The following is a 22480-nucleotide window of genomic DNA, read 5'->3' as shown; positions in this document are numbered from 1 at the left end:
CTATCTGGAGTCGTCTGTTCTACTTAAACAGATGATGACAATGCCGCTAATCTTGCATCATTCACAACCAGTCGCTAGCCTCTTCCCAAAATCACCATAGAGACACACACACTCATACACACTCCATACCATGACTACACATGATTGATGATGCAATGTGATTGTGGATGTGGAAGAATGGAAAATAAAACAACTCTCTACCTCATCTCATAGACACAATAGCTTACTATCAGTGGCGTAGCTAGGGTGGGGAAAAGGTGTAGAACTTGAAAATCCTCCCTGGCCCCGCTTGAAGGGCTCCCCCAAATGAGTGTTCGGATTTTTTTTCATTAAATATTAAATATTAGGCAAAATGCAGGGGCCCACAAAGAGGTCAAGCCCCCCCCCCCCAGATGATGGCCTATTCCTAGCTACGCCACTACTTACTACCCTGTTTGCTAGATTGGTTTGACGAAATTATTTCATAGCTTATTGCCCCGTTCGTCGCCAGTTCTACATTACGCAGTTATGTTGGTAATAGTTTCTCACTTCTTTCATTAGAGAGTTTAAAGTTGATATCGATTTGACTCAATAATGTTGCTAGAGACGTCCACATTAGGTCAGTGACTTTACGCTTGGAAACAGAATACAAAGTGTTCTTTTTTATGTTTGAAGTGTTTCTTTTTTTAAGACTGCTTCTGGAGCTTAATGTGTTATTTGTAATAGAGCATGTAATAGAAGTTTGACTCCGAGCTGGAAACAGATTCTTTCTAGTTTCGCATTACACTTAGGATGGTCAATTCCTACTTTTCAAATAGAGTCAAAGTGCCATATCTAATAATTAGCTGGCGTAGTGCCGTATATCTGTCATAAATACACATTTTACTATAGCATAGGGTACTAATAGACTTAACTCTTTCTCTCCTAATCGACGATACCATCGTTGATTTTGACCTTTAAAATAAATTAATGTTTAATTTTATAAGCTTGACATCGTGTTGTATAAAAGGAGCATGCATTTCCCTATAATTCTATACCAAATGCAACATTTTCTGATAACAAACAACAAAGCTATAGAAGCTTAATCATAACAGGGTAGTGAAACAGTAATGAGCAAAATGAAGAATTCCTTTGAATCTTACTATAGTACAGTCTGTGGATAGTGTGTAAGAGTTTAAAATCCAACTTGTATTACCAGTTTTCATGTTCATGTTTTTGTTGGTTTCATTACTTTGCTTATTTGTGCTGTTTATAAATTAAAGGTCGGCTAACTGTTTAACGTTACGTTTCCGCAACGTTTTCCTTTTCATCTTTTGCTTCAATCCGTTCAGATAAAAGACTTAATGAACTCTCTGCACGACAGTTTCAATCAGATCTAATGGACCCAATTCTTACAGTGCAAAGTGTGGAAAGATAGCGTGCAACGAATTGAAAGCCAAGTTCCATCTGATCTTGTCTTTTTTTAAATGGCATTTAGATGTACAACAGTTACAGATGTAAAATGTAACTACTTTGCCATCATCGAACAAAATGTTCTAGAGTTAGAACAGGAAGAAGAAATGAAGAGAAAGAGGAAAAAGAAGAAGAAATAAAGAGAATGAGGAAGAAGATAAATAGGCTCATTAACCCAAATGTAGATCTGGCAGAGAGAAAGTTATGTGCAAGAATAAGAAAGTATATTGGAGTTAGCCATTGACATTCTTATCTTTCGTTGCTTATGCTCATTCGTATTTCCGACCATTAGTCACTTATACATCTAAAAATAATTATAAGCTCTTTTGTCAATTTGATTCACATCATTACCTATATATTGTTCATTTGTTTTAAAATTGTGCAAACTGTTGTTTTTTCCATTGAAATATTTTACACTTTGAACAGGAATTTAAATAATTCTTATGTAGTATTTTGCTTTTAATATTGGATAATTAGACACGAATTTTACTTTCATTCTGTTTGTATCTCACTCACAACAACACACTAGACAAACGAGTTAACGAATCCGCGTCCAGGCTCTACATTATGGTCAACCGTATGTGGTATGTGTAATAAAGTAAAGTCCCCCTTTCAGACCTTTCCATCTATAGGGCAGATGATGTAAAGGCCATTATTATTATAGCTTTTATAGAGCGCTACTTTCATGCCTATAGCATGCGCTTTGGTCCGATCTCCTTAATGGACCAGTGGGGGGGGGGGGGGAGAGGGGGCATCTAGGAGTTGGTTTTCGTGCTGCCTTAAGGCGCTCAGTAAACGCAACTCTGCCCGAGTTGGGTGTCGAACCTCGAGCCCCCTTCTAGGTAGCCAAGCCAAGCCAAGTTCAAGCCTCTCGACCACGCTTCTGGTTAACCCAAGGTTAACGATGCCGGCTCAACGACCTTTACCTTCCCCCCAATTAATGTCAGTTACCAATTAGAGCTGGGAGGGGGAGGGACAAAACAAATAATTCCAGTCCACCAGGATTCGAACCTCGGATCTCGGTTCGGACGTTATGCGCTTTACCGCTCAGCCACCGCGCCGTCATATGTAACACTATTGTATGATGAAATGTAAATTAGAAGAAGTGTTCTGACATTGGTAATAAAACATTTTAATTTTATTTTTGTTTTAGAAAAAAAAAAGGAGAGATTAATGCGTTTATTTGCAAATACAGTGTTAGTGCGAAAATTGTAATCTGCATTGCAATCTGTGAGTACATCGGACCCGAAGGGGACAGCCACGAGTTTTTGTTTGACACAAGTAATCTACTCTGTGTTCACCCGTCACTAAAAAGCTGGGCCGGACTCAACCGTTGTAAGGCCCTATGCGAAAAGGATTTCGCGGGGCCAAATTTGGGTAGGGACACGAATAATAAGTGAAATTTAGGAGTTTGTATTAGAAAATAAATTCGTCTTTGCATTTTATTCATTCTTTACTAGATACAGAATTACTTTACGAGCCGTGCGTGTAGCGAAGTCATACAGTATATCATAAAAATTCTATTTCCAACATAGATCACGCTCAATAGCAAGAATTACCAAATGTTGCAATCAATCTACGAGAATTGTTGACCTCATGTAATTCTTCATTAGTTTGAGGCGCGAGAAGCTTCTTTCACCAGATTCCAAATTACGGGATAATGCCGTTTTTTTTATCGCGCGTAGGATTGGCATTTTCCATATTGAATGACACCCAAATATGACATTTTTTGTCAATATATTTCAGGAGATTTGTGTGAGTTTTCTAAAGATTTTAATAATTTTCGGATATTTCCAGGACTTTTTCGTATATTTTGCAATTTCAGGAGAACTCCTGGTAAATCGACAGGAAGCCGCGGGAAATCTGTTATAAGTTATACAATGGTTTAATTTAATAATTTAATCACCTAGAATTAGCGCAGGTCCTATGAAAGTGCGGGGCCCACTGCGGTCTCATAAATGCGGAGCCCACTGCGGTCATCTAAGGCCGGCCTGAAAAATAGAGGCGTATGCGTACGCCGGTTGACTAGTATGTCATAAAAAAAAAACATATTATATTTAGCAATATTTGAAATACGAAATTATACATATTTTATTAATAGTTTAAGGTTATTTACTTCATTGCTTAATGTCAGCACACCACATTACAAACGCTTGATTATATATGTATTATTTGTATATTCTGAATGATGTCAACATAACATAACCAAACCGTCAGATAAACATTTTATTGTCCACTTCCTTTGAAGTAGCAGACGAAGTATTTGTTGTCACAGTCTTGACGTCATCAGTGCCGCGATACAACCTGAGCACACGTCTGTTGCAGACGTAAGACATGAAGATGTAAACACCTTGGAGGCCGTTGATTGGCTCGACGATGAACCTGGGAATAAACGCAACGGAAATAATAAAATAAGAACCATAACTAATTTAATAAAGAATGATGAAAACATTAATAGAGTTGCATCCCTTTTCTACAAAAATTTAATGTCTGTTTAAAAAAATGCTTTTCTTTCATTATTAAACGAAATATCTTTATCAAGTTTTTGAGATTTTCTGAATGATTATTAAGTTATTGTAGATCCACAAACCATACATGTGTACAACTGTCTCACTATAAACCACTTTCAGTTATATAAAAAAGCATAGTGACTCTAATACTAACCAATCTCCCACTACTACTACAGACACAATAAGGCAAAGAAATGTCAAATATGCAAGTGACAAAGATTTATAAGATGTTAAAACTAGAAAAAAAATTAACATTCACTTATGAAATTGAATAAACAAATGTCAGATAAATGTTAATCCACTTACAATCAAAATGGTTCTTTATATTATTTATTAGGGCAGTGATATTACAATATTGATGCCTATAAATGTAAATAAACCGCCTTGATACTTACTTAGGACATAATACTTGATACTTACTTAGGACATAATACTTGATACTTACTTAGGACATAATACTTGATACTTACTTAGGACATAATACTTGATACTTACGTAGGACATAATACTTGATTCTTACTTAGGACACAATACTTGATACTTACTTAGGACATAATACTTGATACTTACTTAGGACATAATACTTGATACCTTCTTAGGACATAATACTTGATACTTACTTAGGACATAATACTTGATACTTACTTAGGACATAATACTTGATACCTTCTTAGGACATAATACTTGATACTTACTTAGGACATAATACTTGATACTTACTTAGGACATAATACTTGATACCTTCTTAGGACATAATACTTGATACCTACTTAGGACATAATACTTGATACTTACTTAGGACATAATACTTGATACCCTCTTAGGACATAATACTTGATACTTACTTAGGACATAATACTTGATACTTACTTAGGACATAATACTTGATACTTACTTAGGACATAATACTTGATACTTACTTAGGACATAATACTTGATACCTTCTTAGGACATAATACTTGATACTTACTTAGGACATAATACTTGATACTTACTTAGGACATAATACTTGATACTTACTTAGGACATAATACTTGATACCTTCTTAGGACATATTACTTGATACTTACTTGAGATAATACTTGATACTTACTTAGGACATAATACTTGATACTTACTTAGGACATAATACTTGATACTTACTTAGGACATAATACTTGATACCTTCTTAGGACATATTACTTGATACTTACTTAGGACATAATACTTGATACTTACTTAGGACATAATACTTGATACCTTCTTAGGACATAATACTTGATACTTACTTAGGACATAATACTTGATACTTAGGACATAATACTTGATACCTTCTTAGGACATAATACTTGATACCTACTTAGGACATAATACTTGATACTTACTTAGGACATAATACTTGATACATTCTTAGGACATAATACTTGATACTTACTTAGGACATAATACTTGATTCTTACTTAGGACATAATACTTGATACTTACTTAGGACATAATACTTGATACTTACTTAGGACATAATACTTGATACTTACTTATGACATAATACTTGATACTTACTTAGGACATAATACTTGATACCTTCTTAGGACATATTACTTGATACTTACTTGAGATAATACTTGATACTTACTTAGGACATAATACTTGATACTTACTTAGGACATAATACTTGATACTTACTTAGGACATAATACTTGATACTTACTTAGGACATAATACTTGATACTTACTTAGGACATAATACTTGATACCTTCTTAGGACATATTACTTGATACTTACTTGAGATAATAGACACCAGACGCTTGCGCTACTGTAGCTAGAAGCCAAAAGACACCTGTCATGGCCGACAACTTCACGTAGACGATGAGATTACTCTGTTCCTCCTTGTTCAAGTAAGATAACTTCAGTTGTCGAACTTTGTGTATCTTGACAACGGAAGTGATGAAGAAGATTGTATTACAGAGGACTAGTGCGACGAGAGGACCTGTAAAACTCACCACTAGGAACATATAAACAATACATTTCAATGCCTTGTCTACTGACAGGGAAAAAAACAACTAAAGTTATAATGAAGCAAAGATATAGACAGTTTTGTTTATGAAGCTTTGCCTTAATTGCCTAACTGTTTGAAAAAAAAAACTTATGTATTGAGCGTTAGCTTTAAATACAAATACAGACAGAAAAAAATGTTACATCAAAGAAAAAAAAACAGCTAACATCTTAGAGGATGACATTTTAGTAGGTATCGATTGAAAATATTTAAAAGACTAACGCGTAATAAACTATAACTTAAAGGACTAATAAAATATTAATATAACAGCTAATATCTGTAGAGCTAAATTTGAAAAGATAGAATCTAAACGCTTACATCTAGATAGACAACATCTAACATCCGAAGAGCTATTATTCGAATAAATAACACATATCATCCGATCATCATATCTTATCTTATTTTATATTATATAGACATTATTTCAAAAAAGAAGATGATTACTTTCTACTCATCACGCGTCTAGTTATGCATGTTACCAATGACTTAATTTAAATTCTGCCAAGTCGATTGTATTCCTGGCTGGTTCAAGCAACCCATTCTATGCTCTAATAGCACAAGGGAAGAAGGCGCATTTGTACAAATTTGTCCTAGCATATGGAACGAAGAATGTGCCTTTATCTTTGTGTCTTTCTGAGTATTTTATAAGATTTTGTTTTTTGTATTTGAAGATTATGGTTCAGTGTTTTATGTATAAATGCTACTTTAGTTTTAAGTCTTCTCTCATGAAGGCTTTGTAAATTAAGTGATTTTACTAAAGGTGTTACTCTAGTCAAATCTGAAGAGCTAACATCTAAAAAGGTAACATTCGAAGAGCTAACCTCTAGAAACCTAAGATTGTAAGTAGAGTTAAAATATGAGAGTATAGTACAAGTTAAAATCTTTTTAAAAAATCAAATTAAATTTGTAGAACTAGCATACACAATCTTGAGACGTTAAAGACACGACTGACTTACTCTTTACGATGAAAGAATCAAGGAAGCATCTCGAAGATCCATATCCTATTCTTTGACTTTCACTTTGAAAGTAAGTAACAACCACTACCGCAGAAACCACAGTTGCTGGAAAAGATACGGAGAAGAGACATCGCTTGGTGAAGGACTTGTAATCATCTTGACAGCAAGAACTTCGAGTCTTGGCAGTGAACACCAGGAACATGTCCAGGCTACAGATGAAAGTCCATGTGAACATCCACAGCCACAGGAAGTGAGTCGAAATGCCCAGACAAGTGCAAATATCTCCTTTGTACTCACTGAAATATAAGTTGTTGTTTTTTTATCACAGAGTTAAGTTGAGTTAGTCCATAAACTATCAGAGCTAATAGTTCATTGTGTCGGAGTGAGTCAGAAATGTTTTTGTATTGTCAAAATTATTAAGAAATCGTTACATTTTCACTTGTTTAGAATTAGTGACTGTCGGTGCGTAGGTTATGGTACTCTAGCACCAATGTTTATTAAGTGCACAATTTTTGAACGCACTTTCTTTGTTGCCTTGCTTGTAAGTTTATGGAGTGGTTTTGTTATGCTGGTGTAACGTTTGTTGAGATTCTTCTGTGTTCCCCTGTTTAGGGTGAATATCTAAGGCATGACTGCATTTCGCAGTTGTTTCGATGCCATAGTATACTAGACCTTTTTAGTTTGTCTTTACTTTTGTCTCTACAGGGAGTTAGTATGGGATTCCAAGTCTACACTAGATACTTATCATACTAGAGTCGAGTCAGCAGTGTGTTGTGTTGTGATTGTGAACATTAATGTGCTACGTAGTGGGACAGCAAAGTGGAGAGATGATTATTGAAGTAATATAACAATTATGTTGTAAAACGTGTAACTACGAGGATATTACTTCATCACTTTGTCATCATTAAGTCTATTCATCTCATTTAACAGTTATATTGTTAGTATCTCGTTGACTGTTTATTGAAAGCACGAAGGTGCATGTTGAATGTCAGGGTCCCGGGCAAACGAGCTAAGGCTTTAACACAACCCTGACAGTGACTACTATTAGAACGTTTTATTTCTGTGTATGAAAACGTCAAAGAAAAAGTTTATGATTCTGAAACTTGGATATTCCCTGAATCAATCAGAAAAAAGAATTTAAAAAATGTGAGAGCCCATGTCACAAAAAAAATCGTTGGACTTACGATCTTACTAAATGCAACGTAGTTTGTCAAGCAGCAAGTGGAACGTATATTTCTTAACAGGAGAACTTTTTTTCTATAGAGTTACGCGTGTAACTAGTTGGCTGCCTGGTCGTGCGGTATGCGCGCTGGACTGTCCTTCGGTCGTCTCGAAGGTCCTGGGTTCATATTCTGCCCGCTGCCATCCCCTGTCGTCCTGCATGAGGTTTCAACTAAGAAGTAAATTATCTTCAGCTCTGAAGGAACATCCCAAAAGATGTAAACCATTTTGCAAACGAAGTCTAGGTGTTCTGACAGGACGTAACAGATGATTCCTAGACTTAGAATATACAAAGTAGGGAAAGCAGAAGAAAATGCTGGATGAAAAAAAATTGAGGACACATTGTAAGCCTTTTTTAAAATGTACTGGATCTTGCATGCATGGAGGAGTAGAAACCTTAAAGTTAATGATAAGAATGATATTCTAAACAGAAGTTTGAATGGCTTAGATTGCGTAGACTTGCAAACGAACTTTGAGCTAGATGTTTCACAGTATACAAAAATAATGATAAAATTATTTTTAAATTAACCTTTTTTAAAACCTACTTTCAATTATAAAAAAGTATATTTGCGAACTGAAAATTATACTAATAATTTCCCTATTCTGCAATTACTTCAGAAAATGTGAATAAATGCTCATCACATATACAGTGCACATTTCTGTGTGCAGACCTTTACAAATGCCTGAATAAGTTTATCAGATTTAATTTACCCCAAGCAATTTTCATGATTGCTCTTTAAGTTTCTGTCTTATATTTTAAAGCGAATATTTAGATCGTAAGTTCTATTTAAATAGGAAATTATCATGTGTTTTGAGGTATAACAGTTTAGGGCACTTACATGTAAAAAGCTGCTAGAAGTGATGTCTGCGCCAACAGAAGACTGAGTGACAGCATCATGTTGTTCTTGCCTGCAAACGTTCGCAAAATGGGATGTATGAGGTAAGTCATAATAGTTACTACAAGGCAGACCAGTGACACCACTGAACAAGATACGCTGACGATGTAGAGCGTACCATCAGGGACATCCAGTCTCCTCTGTCTCAAAGTGTCTTCAGCGTCTTCAATCTCCTTCAGTTTTGTCTCCAAAGTCTCCCAACACACTTTTAATTCTCCGCTCTCCTCAATGAGAAGGTAGTTTAGATCTCGAGGCTCTGAAAGTGTCACTTTTATGACTTTGAGATCTATTGTCACTTTAAAGTCTGAAGGCAAAGGATTGTCCAATATATTTAGTTCGTATTCTGATTTGTTGAAAACTACATGGCCACATCGAAGTAAATTGTTCATTTCTATTAGTAGGTCTTCATCAAACTGATTTGTGTAGTTTTTACTGTTTGTATAGGTACTTTCAAACCCTGAAGGACTGCTATCTTTCATCAATACAAAGTCTGACTTCCTAGACGTGGCCTCCAAGGTTTGTAAGGCAAAAGTTAATCTTCGTCTTTCTTTCAAAGTTATTTGTCTATTTACCCAGTTATCCAGAACTAAAGTTTCAAACTCATCTCTTGAGACGTTCACTGGACCCTGCAGCCTGGCATCAAGTCTTATGAAACATGGGAAAGAATGGCGCAACAAAGCATCTTGTAAACGAGACGTGAAATTGAAGACGTCTGCTGTGATGTGGTACTCGACATTTACCGTTTTGAGCCATTCCTGAAACTGAATGAATGAAATCATAGAATAAATAACGCAAGTCTTGGATTAGTTGTTTGCAAGTATCGGTCTCTCAGAAATCAGGATAAAATAATGTTTTATTTCGTAAAAGAAAACTAAGATCAGCGGAAGATATGCAGACGATATAATGAGCAGACGACACTATGGCAATTTAACATTTATGTGTGTAATTAACAGTTTATAACCAAGAATAATTACGTAACCCATTCCTGATATAAAAAGTCTTTAAGTAAGTATGAATGATAATTAATAGAAAAAAAAGATATATATGACACCTAATTAACAATATTATTTACAGTAACATTTAAAAAAACAAGAAGTATATTTGTAAAAATTAAACGAATGTATTTCAGTAGGAAGTCTAAATAATATAATCATTTTATAAATGAATTCAATGGTAGCAAAATAATAGCAAATTAAACGACAATTAAAAGGCGAACTGCTGAGAAAGGTCATCAAAAGAGGTTGCTGTTTTTATAGAATAAATAAAATGTTTTGTAAATGTTTTACATTTTTTTGATGTTCCTTCAGAGTTGAAGATAGTTTACTTCCTAGTCCAAACCTCCCGCAGGGGACAACGGGGGATGGGAACGGGCAGGGTTTGAACCCGGGACCCTCGATAAATCCAAACTACAGTCCAGCGCGCAAACCGCACGACCAGGCAGCCATCCATAATGTGGATACTGACAATTTTTCAAGCATATTTGTTTTGAATGATTTCGTTTTTAATAATTAGACCAGCAAGAACGGAAAATAAAAAGAGAGAGGGAGAAAAGAGAGATAAGAAAAAAAATGAAAGAACAAAAAGAGAAAACAAAATAAACAGAAAGAAAGAAAAGAAAGAAAAATTAAAACGGAAAGTGAATGGGAGAAAAGCTTGATTGTTGCGTTATATAAAATAAAATGAAATGCCATTGGCTTGATTGTGGCGTTATATAAAAAAAAAATGAAATGCCATTGGCTTGATTGTGGCGTTATATAAAAGAAAATGAAATGCTATTAGCTTGATTGTTACGTTATATAAAAGAAAATGAAATGCTATTAGCTTGATGTTGCGTTATATAGAATAAAATGAAATGCCATTGGCTTGATTGTTGCGTTATATAAAAGAAAATGAAATGCTATTAGCTTGATTGTTGCGTTATATAAAAGAAAATGAAATGCCATTAGCTTGATGTTGCGTTATATAAAAGAAAATGAAATGCCATTAGCTTGATTGTTGCGTTATATAAAAGAAAATGAAATGCCATTAGCTTGATTGTTGCGTTATATAAAAGAAAATGAAATGCTATTAGCTTGATGTTGCGTTATATAGAATAAAATGAAATGCTATTAGCTTGATTGTTGCGTTATATAAAAGAAAATGAAATGCTATTAGCTTGATGTTGCGTTATATAGAATAAAATGAAATGCCATTGGCTTGATTGTTGCGTTATATAAAAGAAAATGAAATGCTATTAGCTTGATTGTTGCGTTATATAAAAGAAAATGAAATGCTATTAGCTTGATTTTGCGTTATATAGAATAAAATGAAATGCCATTGGCTTGATTGTTGCGTTATATAAAAGAAAATGAAATGCTATTAGCTTGATTGTTGCGTTATATAAAAAAAAATGAAATGCTATTAGCTTGATGTTGCGTTATATAAAAGAAAATGAAATGCTATTAGCTTGATTGTTGCGTTATATAGAATAAAATGAAATGCCATTGCTTGATTGTTGCGTTATATAAAAGAAAATGAAATGCTATTAGCTTGATTGTTGCGTTATATAGAATAAAATGAAATGCCATTAGCTTGATTGTTGCGTTATATAAAAGAAAATGAAATGCTATTAGCTTGATGTTGCGTTATATAGAATAAAATGAAATGCCATTGGCTTGATTGTTGCGTTATATAAAAGAAAATGAAATGCTATTAGCTTGATTGTTGCGTTATATAAAAGAAAATGAAATGCTATTAGCTTGATGTTGCGTTATATAAAAGAAAATGAAATGCTATTAGCTTGATTGTTGCGTTATATAGAATAAAATGAAATGCTATTAGCTTGATGTTGCGTTATATAAAAGAAAATGAAATGCTATTAGCTTGATTGTTGCGTTATATAGAATAAAATGAAATGCTATTAGCTTGATGTTGCGTTATATAAAAGAAAATGAAATGCCATTAGCTTGATTGTTGCGTTATATAAAAGAAAATGAAATGCTATTAGCTTGATGTTGCGTTATATAAAAGAAAATGAAATGCCATTAGCTTGATTGTTGCGTTATATAAAAGAAAATGAAATGCCATTAGCTTGATGTTGCGTTATATAGAATAAAATGAAATGCTATTAGCTTGATTGTTGCGTTATATAAAAGAAAATGAAATGCCATTAGCTTGATTGTTGCGTTATATAGAATAAAATGAAATGCTATTAGCTTGATGTTGCGTTATATAAAAGAAAATGAAATGCCATTAGCTTGATTGTTGCGTTATATAAAAGAAAATGAAATGCCATTAGCTTGATTGTTGCGTTATATAAAAGAAAATGAAATGCCATTAGCTTGATGTTGCGTTATATAGAATAAAATGAAATGCTATTAGCTTGATTGTTGCGTTCTATAAAAGAAAATGAAATGCCATTAGCTTGATGTTGCGTTATATAGAATAAAATGAAATGCTATTAGCTTGATTGTTGCGTTATATAAAATAAAATGAAATGCTATTAGCTTGATTGTTGCGTTATATAAAATAAAATGAAATGCTATTAGCTTGATTGTTGCGTTATATAAAATAAAATGAAATGCTATTAGCTTGATTGTTGCGTTATATAAAATAAAATGAAATGCTATTAGCTTGATTGTGGCGTTATATAAAATAAAATGAAATGCTATTAGCTTGATTGTTGCGTTATATAGAATAAAATGAAATGCTATTAGCTTGATTGTTGCGTTATATAAAAGAAAATGAAATGCTATTAGCTTGATGTTGCGTTATATAAAAGAAAATGAAATGCTATTAGCTTGATTGTTGCGTTATATAGAATAAAATGAAATGCTATTAGCTTGATGTTGCGTTATATAAAAGAAAATGAAATGCCATTAGCTTGATTGTTGCGTTATATAGAATAAAATGAAATGCTATTAGCTTGATTGTTGCGTTATATAAAATAAAATGAAATGCTATTAGCTTGATTGTGGCGTTATATAAAATAAAATGAAATGCTATTAGCTTGATTGTTGCGTTCTATAAAATAAAATGAAATGCGTTGAGCTTGATTGTTGCGTTCTATAAAAACCATCAAACGACAAAGTAGAAGTGACTGAATGAAAGAAAAAAGAAAAAGGTGGTAAGGATTAATTAAAGAGGAAAGAGAATGAGAGAGAGAGAGAGAGGGAGGGAGGGAGAGAGAGAGAGAAAGGGGGGGGGGAGATAATAAAAATTTCTTTCAAATCTATAGTAAAAAATATGTCAAGCATTCTAAATCAGAAATATTAGAATTGTTGCAAATATAGTGGAATCCGGGTTATTGGACCACCCGTTTATCCGACATGCCATTTATTCGGACCGAAAAATCGCTTCCACTGTATATCATAGTTGATTGAATTTAATTAAATGTAAAAAAAGAGACTTCCTAGTCAACAAAATGATAGCGACTCTCACCTTTCTAACGACAGATTCTCTCAAATGACGACAAGGCAAATGTAACTTCACTAGTGTTGACCCTCTGGCAGGAGTCAGCCAGAGACTTAGTTTATATTCCAGTCCGTTGATTTGCTGCAGTGCCGAACTGCAACTTGCGTTGATGAGAAGTTTTCCAAGGGAACAATGTAATGGTAGACAGCGTCTCTGACACACACACAAACACATGCAAAACAAAAATTAATAAATTATGGATGAAATTTGCAATTGTAATGTAAATGTTACTGATAATTATGCTTTATACAAAAAATGTTTGTTTTAAAAATGGTTTACAAGTTTCGAATGCTCCTTCATTGTTGAAGATAATCTACTTCCTAGACTAAACCTCACGCAGGAAATGGAGAAAGACTGGAAACGTCTATTGCAACTGGTGATCTCTCAGAAAGCCAAAGAGCAGAAAGGCAAGCACTGGAACTAGCAGTTACCACACTAATAAACTACCCATGTACACCAAACAGCCAATTAGCTTACTGACCGATACCAAAACAGTCCTTCAAAGCCCGAAAAAACTCATATTCTCCCTAGAGAAAGCAACTCTGGACAGCTCTTGTAAAATGAACAGCAAGGAAATCGTTCTTCAATACACACAGTGCACACATGCTGGCCAAAGATGAAAAAATGAACAAACAACTGAAAATTCCTCCCAATCCAGAAGAAATGATGAAAATTATAGAGTGTAGAATAAATAAGAATTACAAGAAAAAGGGCGCCTATTATAACCACATGACCAACTCATTATTTTTCAACTCAAAACAGGACACAACAGAATGAGAGAACATATGTTCCGGAAACTAAACGTCGGGACTAGCGAAACCTGCCCTTTGTAGAGCTTAACCAGGGAATGCTTACCACGTCCTTCGAAGCTGCATACTATATCAAAAGGTCTGAACAAGACTCTGGCCCTAAAGCCAACCTATAGAAGAAAAACTATACGATAACTGCCTGATCTGGAAATCACTGCGCAGTTCATCTCAGATCTAGGATTTCTGATCTGAACCCTCCGACATGTAAAATGAGAACGAAGAAGAAGAAGAAGAAAATGTTTCCAAGCATCATCCAATTGTCGACAAACTAGGGATCACTGGCGGATCCAAAGGGGGGGGGGAGACTGTAGGGGCGATCGCCCCCACCCATTCGGCCGACTACCCCCCCCCCCCCCCCAATGTGGGGCGGACGAATTTTAGTAGAGAAATCACATAATTTATATATGAATTCTTTACTTACGTTAAGAATATATACTAATTACTATATACTAATTATGATATTTTCAACTATTTTTGGATTGTATCGCCCCCCCCCCCGCCCCCCACCTTTAGTACGTTGGCCGATTTACGTATCGATTTCCCCCCCCCCCTTTTAACTTTCTAGTTTATTTTTAGAAATTACAATTATAAAATGAAAGAGGGTTGTACCAGAGGGTTGGAGCGATAGATGAATCACCCTCCTTCCCCACCAGGCAGACCAATACTTTGCTTTTGTACTATAGTTAAGAAATTACAAATTTTTTTTGAGGAATATTGTATGAAAAAAAAATTTTTTTTTTACAATCTTTATGTTAAAACAGATTAGTTATAACATTGAAAAACACAAAAATTAAGCATTTTACTGCTAAATAGTACATGTTTTAATGCTTTATTTACTATAAAATTATACCCCCCCCCAAAAAAAAAAAAAAAAAGCATGAAATCTACAACATTATTCGATACTGGCCAGTACTATGCAGGTATATTTTTTTTACAACAACAAATAATAAAAGGGTAGTGAGATAGTCAAAGATCATGTCGATAAACAAAGATTTTAAAATGTGTGGTGCAGTTGAATCAAACACACAGAGCATCCACTGTATGCTTAGTTATGTAATAATCATAAATTCCACTTTTTTTCTAATTCTTTTTATTGGGTTACAGTCATCATTTGTTATATTTCGAGTTTGTCAGCTTTGATAAAGTCTATAGACTCAATTTCCTTGTGTTAATTAGCTATAGGCCTACATGAGTGAATAAATTATAAAAATAATTATACACAATAAATAATGGTGTCTTAGAGGTATACATAATATATTGTGATATAACACAAGAACCTAATAAAAAATAATATGATTCTAATGTCACTGAAATTGAATCATTTTTTTTTTACTAATTCATTCATTTACTATCAGAAATCAGGTTTTCATCTTGATTCTTAATGATGACTTTGTAAACTGATGATATTTCTTTAAGACCCTAAATAAAATAATATAAATACATATAATTACTATTATAATATTTTTTTCACATCTATGATATTATAATTTGCAAATGTAACAAATATTATTCTAAGCAATCAGTTGAAATACTATAGCCTAGGAGAACTGAAAAGTAAAATAAAACAAAAAAATATTTACTATATCAAAAAATATTATATTATCGTTTTTTTTTCTTCAAATTATAATCTTATAATCATCATAATTAGTTCAATAATTTGCAATTATAAGGAGATATATACTATATATCATCAATATATAATATTATTAATTAAAACAAACAAATCTATGTTCTAAAATCAAGTTTTGATGTCAGTTGATTTATATATCAGTAATTGATTCCTACAGTGGCATATCCTGCTGAGTACACTGGGAGTGTACGATAAAAAATAATAATTTAAAAAGAATATACTACAGGTGTTAAATCTGTTAATTAATTATAATACTAGGATAGTCTATGTGTCTAAATCAACTAGTTTTATTTGAAAATAATTTATATAAATGTGTTATTACTAACATTTTCATTTGGTTTCATTTTGTTCAATTTTTGACAATGTTGTCAGTTTCAAGCCCAATAAAAAAAAAAAAAAAACGCAACTGCAGACATGAAACAGCACGCGGCAAAATGTAGACAAACATGTTCTTAAACGAAAACAAAACAAAAAAAAAAGTTAATATTTTTTATATATATATTTTTTTAAAACGTACACTGCCAGGGTGCAAAGAAGGAAATGTGTTGAATTTATTCACATCGACAATCGTTGGCGTAGATTTCCCTTCAGAGACCCATTTGCTATTTGAATCCCTTGATAGAGACATTGTCGTCTGCTAATAATGCGTGTATACGTAGACCAACAGAGCGCACAGAACTTTTAGGGACTATTTTATATAAAGTTGTAAAAACAATTCCATTTACTTACATCAGGACTCGGCCATTCACCGGAAGTGCAACTGGCGTGATAAAAAACAATATGGTCTCTAGAATCTTGTATGGAGTCCGAGTCGAAATTGAGAAGAAAAGATGTAAGGGACTCTTTTGGTAGAGTTCCCAATAATCCAGTAGGTAGCAACTATCAATGAATATAAAAATTATGAGCTACAGGTTAAATTTTATCATTAAGAACATATTTTCAGAGTCGGTAACTTTCAGGCAGTAGCTTCCCAAAACCCTGACCCTGTAATAATCATCATCATCATAATAATAACAACAATATACCCCAGTGTTATATCAACCGAGGGGATAATAACAACTGACCTCACAAATACATTTACGGCCCTTGGCATTCCTGGGAACATTCTCGTGGCCTGTCAAAAAGCGGTACTTCTGCAGACCTGCCACATCACCAGAAAATTCCTCGGTGGAAACTGATATAGCGACTACTATGAATTTTGTTTCCCTTTAACGAAACTCGACCCTGGCTTCGCCAGAGAATGAATACTCGCTCTTTTCTAACATAATAATAATAATAATAATAATAATAAAGCCATATGCAGAAACCGAGCAAAAGTTACACATCTTAATCAAAACGGTAAAATGCTTTAGTGGCGATATCTGTATGTCTTTTGGCCTGGATAAGTGTGGCATCATAAGCATTAAAAAAGGACAAGGCAACGAACACCAACATTGCATTTGAAGGCATCGAGGAATTGAACTCTGCCTCTCTTTATAAATATCTTGGAATAAACCAGAATGCCAAGATAAAACAAGAAATTAAAAGAGGACTTTCTTGGTAAATATAAGCAAAGAGTTAATAAAATCCTCAACACCAAACTGTCTGGCAGTAACCTCATCACTGCAATAAACAGCTGGGCCGTCCCAAGTGCTCCTTTACACGTTCGGTGTGATCAAATGAACTGACATCGACCTACATGACATTGATAGACTTACTAGAAAATTACTAACCAAATTTCGATGCCTACACCCCAAGTCCTCCACGGTAAGGTTATACCTGCCCAGGAAGGATGGGGGTCGTGGATTGCAGAACATCTTTGAATTGTGTATGATTCAAGTTTTAAAAATACGATCAAAACTGCTCGCCTCCAGCAATCAATTAGTTTCCATTCTACGCAAATATGACTCCGAAGCAACCCCTCTGAACCTAAACAATGTTAATGTCAATGTCGGTTTGGACGACGTAGGGCGTGAGATTCGCGAATGGGAAGAAAAAAACCTCCACGGAAAATTCCCATTTTTATTAGATGGAAGCAACATTGATAAGGATGCTTCCTTAGCATGGCTCAAAGCAGGTCATCTCTACCCTGAAACTGAAGGTTTTGTTACAGCAATACAGGACAGAGTAATTAGGACAAAAAATTACGAGAAGCATATCCTGAAACTCAATGTTGTCGACAAATACCGAAAATGTGGAAATGTGGGTGAGTCAATTGAACACATTATGGCAGGATGCTCAGCCCTATCGGAATCTGCCTACCTAAGTCGCCATAACCAAATTGCAAAGCTAATACACCAGCACTTGGCTTTGACACATATTTTGATCGGTAAGGATACTCCTCCTTATTACAAATACTCAACACAAGAGGTTCTCAAGTCTACTGATCATTTGCTGTACTGGGACAGGCCTATCTTGACCGACAAAACGGTAGATTTTAATCGCCCTGATCTGCTTCTCATCGATAAAAAAGAAAAAAGCCGCTACCATTATTGATATCTCCGTACCACTGTCTTATAATTTAAGAAAATTTGATATAGAAAAACAACGAAAATATGGGAACCTAGGCTTGGAGATTAAGTGTTTATGGAAGTTATCTAAAACAACAATATACTCTATTGTTATATCAACCGAGGGGACAATAACAACCGATCTCACAGATACCTTCAAGGCCCTTGGCATTCCTAGGAACATTCTCGTTGCCTGTCAGTGGGCGGTACTACTGCAGACCTGCCACATCATCAGAAAATTCCTCAGTGGAAATTGATAATGGGACTACATTGAACTTTGTTTCCCTTTAACGAAACTCGACCCTTGCTGCGCCAGAGAATGACTCCTCGTTCATTTTTAACATAATAATAATAATCTTTACTGTCCGTATGGAAATTTGTCTTACAATTTGTGCATTACACCAAACAAAAAACATAACTATAAGAAACCAAAAAGTACATTCACACCAGACTAACTCATAATTTACATGTGAAAAGTTTATTTCAGAATGTTTCTGTTTGATGATTTGATTGCCAGGGAAACAAAAGAGTGTTTGTGTCTGTTTGTCTTTGCTATCGGTGTCTTGTATCTCCTTTGTGATAATAAAATCACAAAATCCTGACACAAAGGGTGATTTTTTATTTCTAGAATCTTTTTAGCTTTTTTAAAGATGTTTGTCTTAAACAGCTGCCCAAATGGGTTTTGTTTTTTGCCAATGACTTTACCAGCAGCATTTAGGATTTTATAAAGTTTATTTTTATTTTTATGCTCAGATTGCGTACCAGGCAGTGATACTAAAACTTATAATATTGCAGATGTGAGCGTGATAAAACATAGCCAAGGCCTTTTCGCTAACATTAAATGAGGACAGTTTTTTCAGTAATCGTAATCTTTGCTGCCATTTTTTGCTGATATAATCAGTATTTGCAGTAAAATTTAGTTTATTGTCTAGGATAGTACTAAGGTATTTAAAAGTTTGCACTATTTCAATAGTCTCTCCAGCTACAGAAACAATAGGGCTTATCATTTTCCTTCTTTTCCCTACGAAAATCGATTATCATTTCTTTGTTGTTGTTTTTTTTTTAAATTTAATAATAAAAAATTATCTTTACAGTATTTTTCAATGTGTTCTATTTCTCTGAAATACGAAATACTCAATTACATCTGATCTTTCTGATAGCAGGGCAAGAAAAGCCGCATCATCAGCGAATTTTGTGAAGGAGCAAAAAGGACTATCGGATTGAAAATCATTGGTGTACAAAATAAACAACAATGGCGATGTCACAGCCCCCTGGGGCGCCTCTGTGTTAACTATGCGTGCATTTGATATTACATTGTTTACCCTAACCCTCTGAGGTCTCTGGGTCAAAAATTCATTAGCCCATAGTATTACACATGGACTAATGTTCAACGCTTTCATTTTTTCAATAAGTAAATGAAGTTGTATAGTGTTAAAAGCTGATGAGAAATCAATAAAGAACAATCTTACATTAGTGTTCGGTAAGTCCAGATGTTTGTAGACACAATTTAAAATATTTAGGATGGCATCGTCAACAGCTTTACCCTAATATGCTAGATGTGACAGTAATTGTTCTTTGATTTGGTAATAAATTAAATACTGTTCTTAGTTTGTACATAAATGTAATAGTGTTCCTTGTATGGTCTTAAATTGATACTGTTCTTTGTTTTGGTTAAGGCCGGCCTTAGGTAATTGGATGCCCTAGGCGAAGTGAATAGGGTGGCCCCAAATAAAACAGAAAAATAAAAATCAAGGCCCAACATTTTGCAACGAATCAAAAGCCTTCCTTAATCAGCAAATAACTTAAATTAATATAGCGTGATTTCCTTCGATTCAAATTCACAGAAGCTATGACACTTAAACATATTCGCACTGATGCCATAAAATCAAATTCAATCTATTCGCGCTAGCACATAGGCCATGTCTTCATTAAAGAGTTATGAATATTAACAATCTAATAATGGTAATTAAACATTTTCAGACGGCCAAACTAAGCAATTTTATCTGCAACACTTTCAACCGATGCACGTCTATTTTGTATGGTAGGAGTTAGGATTTATGGTTGTTGATAGTTTGTACTTTGTAGGCTTTTCATGCTGAAAATATTAAAACCTAAATTTCTACCTAAAACAACCGAACATTCCATAGATGGATGGACCCATGGATGAATGGATCCCTGGATGGATGGACACATGGATGGACCCTTTGATGTCCGAAGAATCTGAATTTATGTTTACACAAACTGTCTTTGTAATCTTGTTTTAAAAATTACTTTGATATATTGCGTCTTCTTTGTTTTTGCACGCTGAGTAGGTTATGCTCTAATTTCTTATGTTTAAGGTGGACCTAAAGTTGGAGGGGGGGTGTGTCTGGAAGAAGATAAAAACTAGTCTACTTTCTCAATGCATCATACAGCAACATAAGTGATTAAGTGGAAGGAATAATTGTTTTATACTTTCCACCAGTGGAGCAGCTATGGTGTGGGAGAGGGGGGCCCAATTTGAAAATCCACCAGGGCCGTCAAATGAGTGTGTTGACATTATGTTTATGTGTATGTGTTTGTTATTAATATGTAAAGTTATTCCCCTTGGTAAGAAAGTTCATACATAGTGTTGTGTGTAATCTCGTACTGTGAGGGTGTGTAAATAAATGGACTCATGAATCTGGCGTTATAGTGTTGGCGTTGTTTATAGTTATTAAGTGTAGCGTTTCTAGTTTAACAGAGTGTCCTAAATAATTTTTTCATTAAATATAACGCCATTATCTCTTGTCAGGATGTCGAACGTCAAAAACGCCGTGGCACCTAGAAAGGTCAAGCCCTCTAGGCCCCCGAATCCATAGCTACGCCACTGCTTTACACACAAAAAATTCGGATGTCTAAAGATATAGATGGTAGAAATTACGAAATAAATTACGGTAAATGTAAACGCTGTGGTTTCGATCTTTAAAATGGCTTAGGTGTCCTTTGCTCCAGTTATAAAGGCTAGATTTTTTATATTTTGTCGTCCATGGCAATTGGGAGAATTAGAAATTCAAATTCAATCCCATTTTTCCCCCTAAAGGTTTTCTTAACTTCATTTCTAAATAAAAATGGCTTATCAGACTTTTTTTTTATTAACCTAGAAACTTTTGGAAAACAGTAAATAGATTATAACAAAATGAGATGTCTTTTCACTTCTGACACCAAAGTTCGGAGAAGTGTTGATATAAAAAAAAATGAACAAAACGTCTGGGATTACCTGAGGTATTATTCTAGGCTAAAGACTTGTAGCCATACACACTCATATAAAAAACATAAATAATTAAGCAGAACTATTAGCAGTGGCGAAAAAGCAAATCTCGATCTACCACTGCTCAGCGTTGTGGGATGCCAGAGAAAAGGGCAGTATCTAATTTTTTGTGTGTGCCTTTTACGGCCATTTAGAGAAAATATTTAAGTGGCATCTTAAATTGATAACCCACAGTAAATGTATCATCCTCAGGTTAGGTTTTACACTTTCAGAACAATCAGCCCCTTATTTCAGTCCAAACATTTTGTTTTTTGATGGCGATCTGTCCTTCACAGAGATTTGTGATGTTCTAAGGGATATAATCAACCTACCTTCAATAGTAAGTAAAACTTCAAAGCATAATAAGAAATGATGGACAAATAGGACAAAGCTACAAACAGCATGGTATAATCTATTTGTGAAGTGTAACAATGATGTGGACATAACTTACCGCTACAGTATTTTTCATTGCATCACTTCTGTTGAGATTAGAGAGAGAAAGAGAGAGAGAGAGAACAATATGAGTGAATGTACGTCTATCTATCTATCTATCTATCTATCTATCTATCTATCTATCTATCTATCTATCTATCTATCTATCTATCTATCTATCTATCTATCTATCTATCTGTCTATCTATCTATCTATCTATCTATCTAATAATAATAATAATAATAATAATAATAATCTTTATTATCCGTAAGGAAATTTGTCTTACAATTTGTGCATTACACCAAACAAAAAACATTATAACTATAAGAAACCAAAGTGTACATTCACACCAG

General features: G+C 34.1%; 1 protein-coding gene across 1 annotated transcript; it reads right to left on the bottom strand.

Moving 5' to 3' along the window:
* Positions 1–3294: 3294 nt before the first annotated feature.
* On the bottom strand, positions 3295–22168 carry LOC106057784 (uncharacterized). Its single transcript, XM_056018898.1, has 7 exons — positions 22147–22168; positions 16668–16817; positions 13467–13652; positions 8991–9808; positions 6931–7226; positions 5704–5923; positions 3295–3813 (listed from the first exon to the last, which is right to left on the bottom strand). Exons 1-7 carry the CDS (start codon positions 22162–22164, stop codon positions 3645–3647), a joined length of 1857 nt encoding a protein of 618 aa, XP_055874873.1. The 5' UTR covers positions 22165–22168; the 3' UTR covers positions 3295–3644.
* Positions 22169–22480: the final 312 nt, after the last annotated feature.

Source organism: Biomphalaria glabrata, chromosome 2 (genome assembly GCF_947242115.1).
Source record: "Biomphalaria glabrata chromosome 2, xgBioGlab47.1, whole genome shotgun sequence".
Classification (NCBI taxonomy): domain Eukaryota; kingdom Metazoa; phylum Mollusca; class Gastropoda; family Planorbidae; genus Biomphalaria; species Biomphalaria glabrata.
The sequence above is the reverse complement of the archived record's forward strand: the minus strand, read 5'-3'. Positions and strand labels throughout refer to the sequence as shown.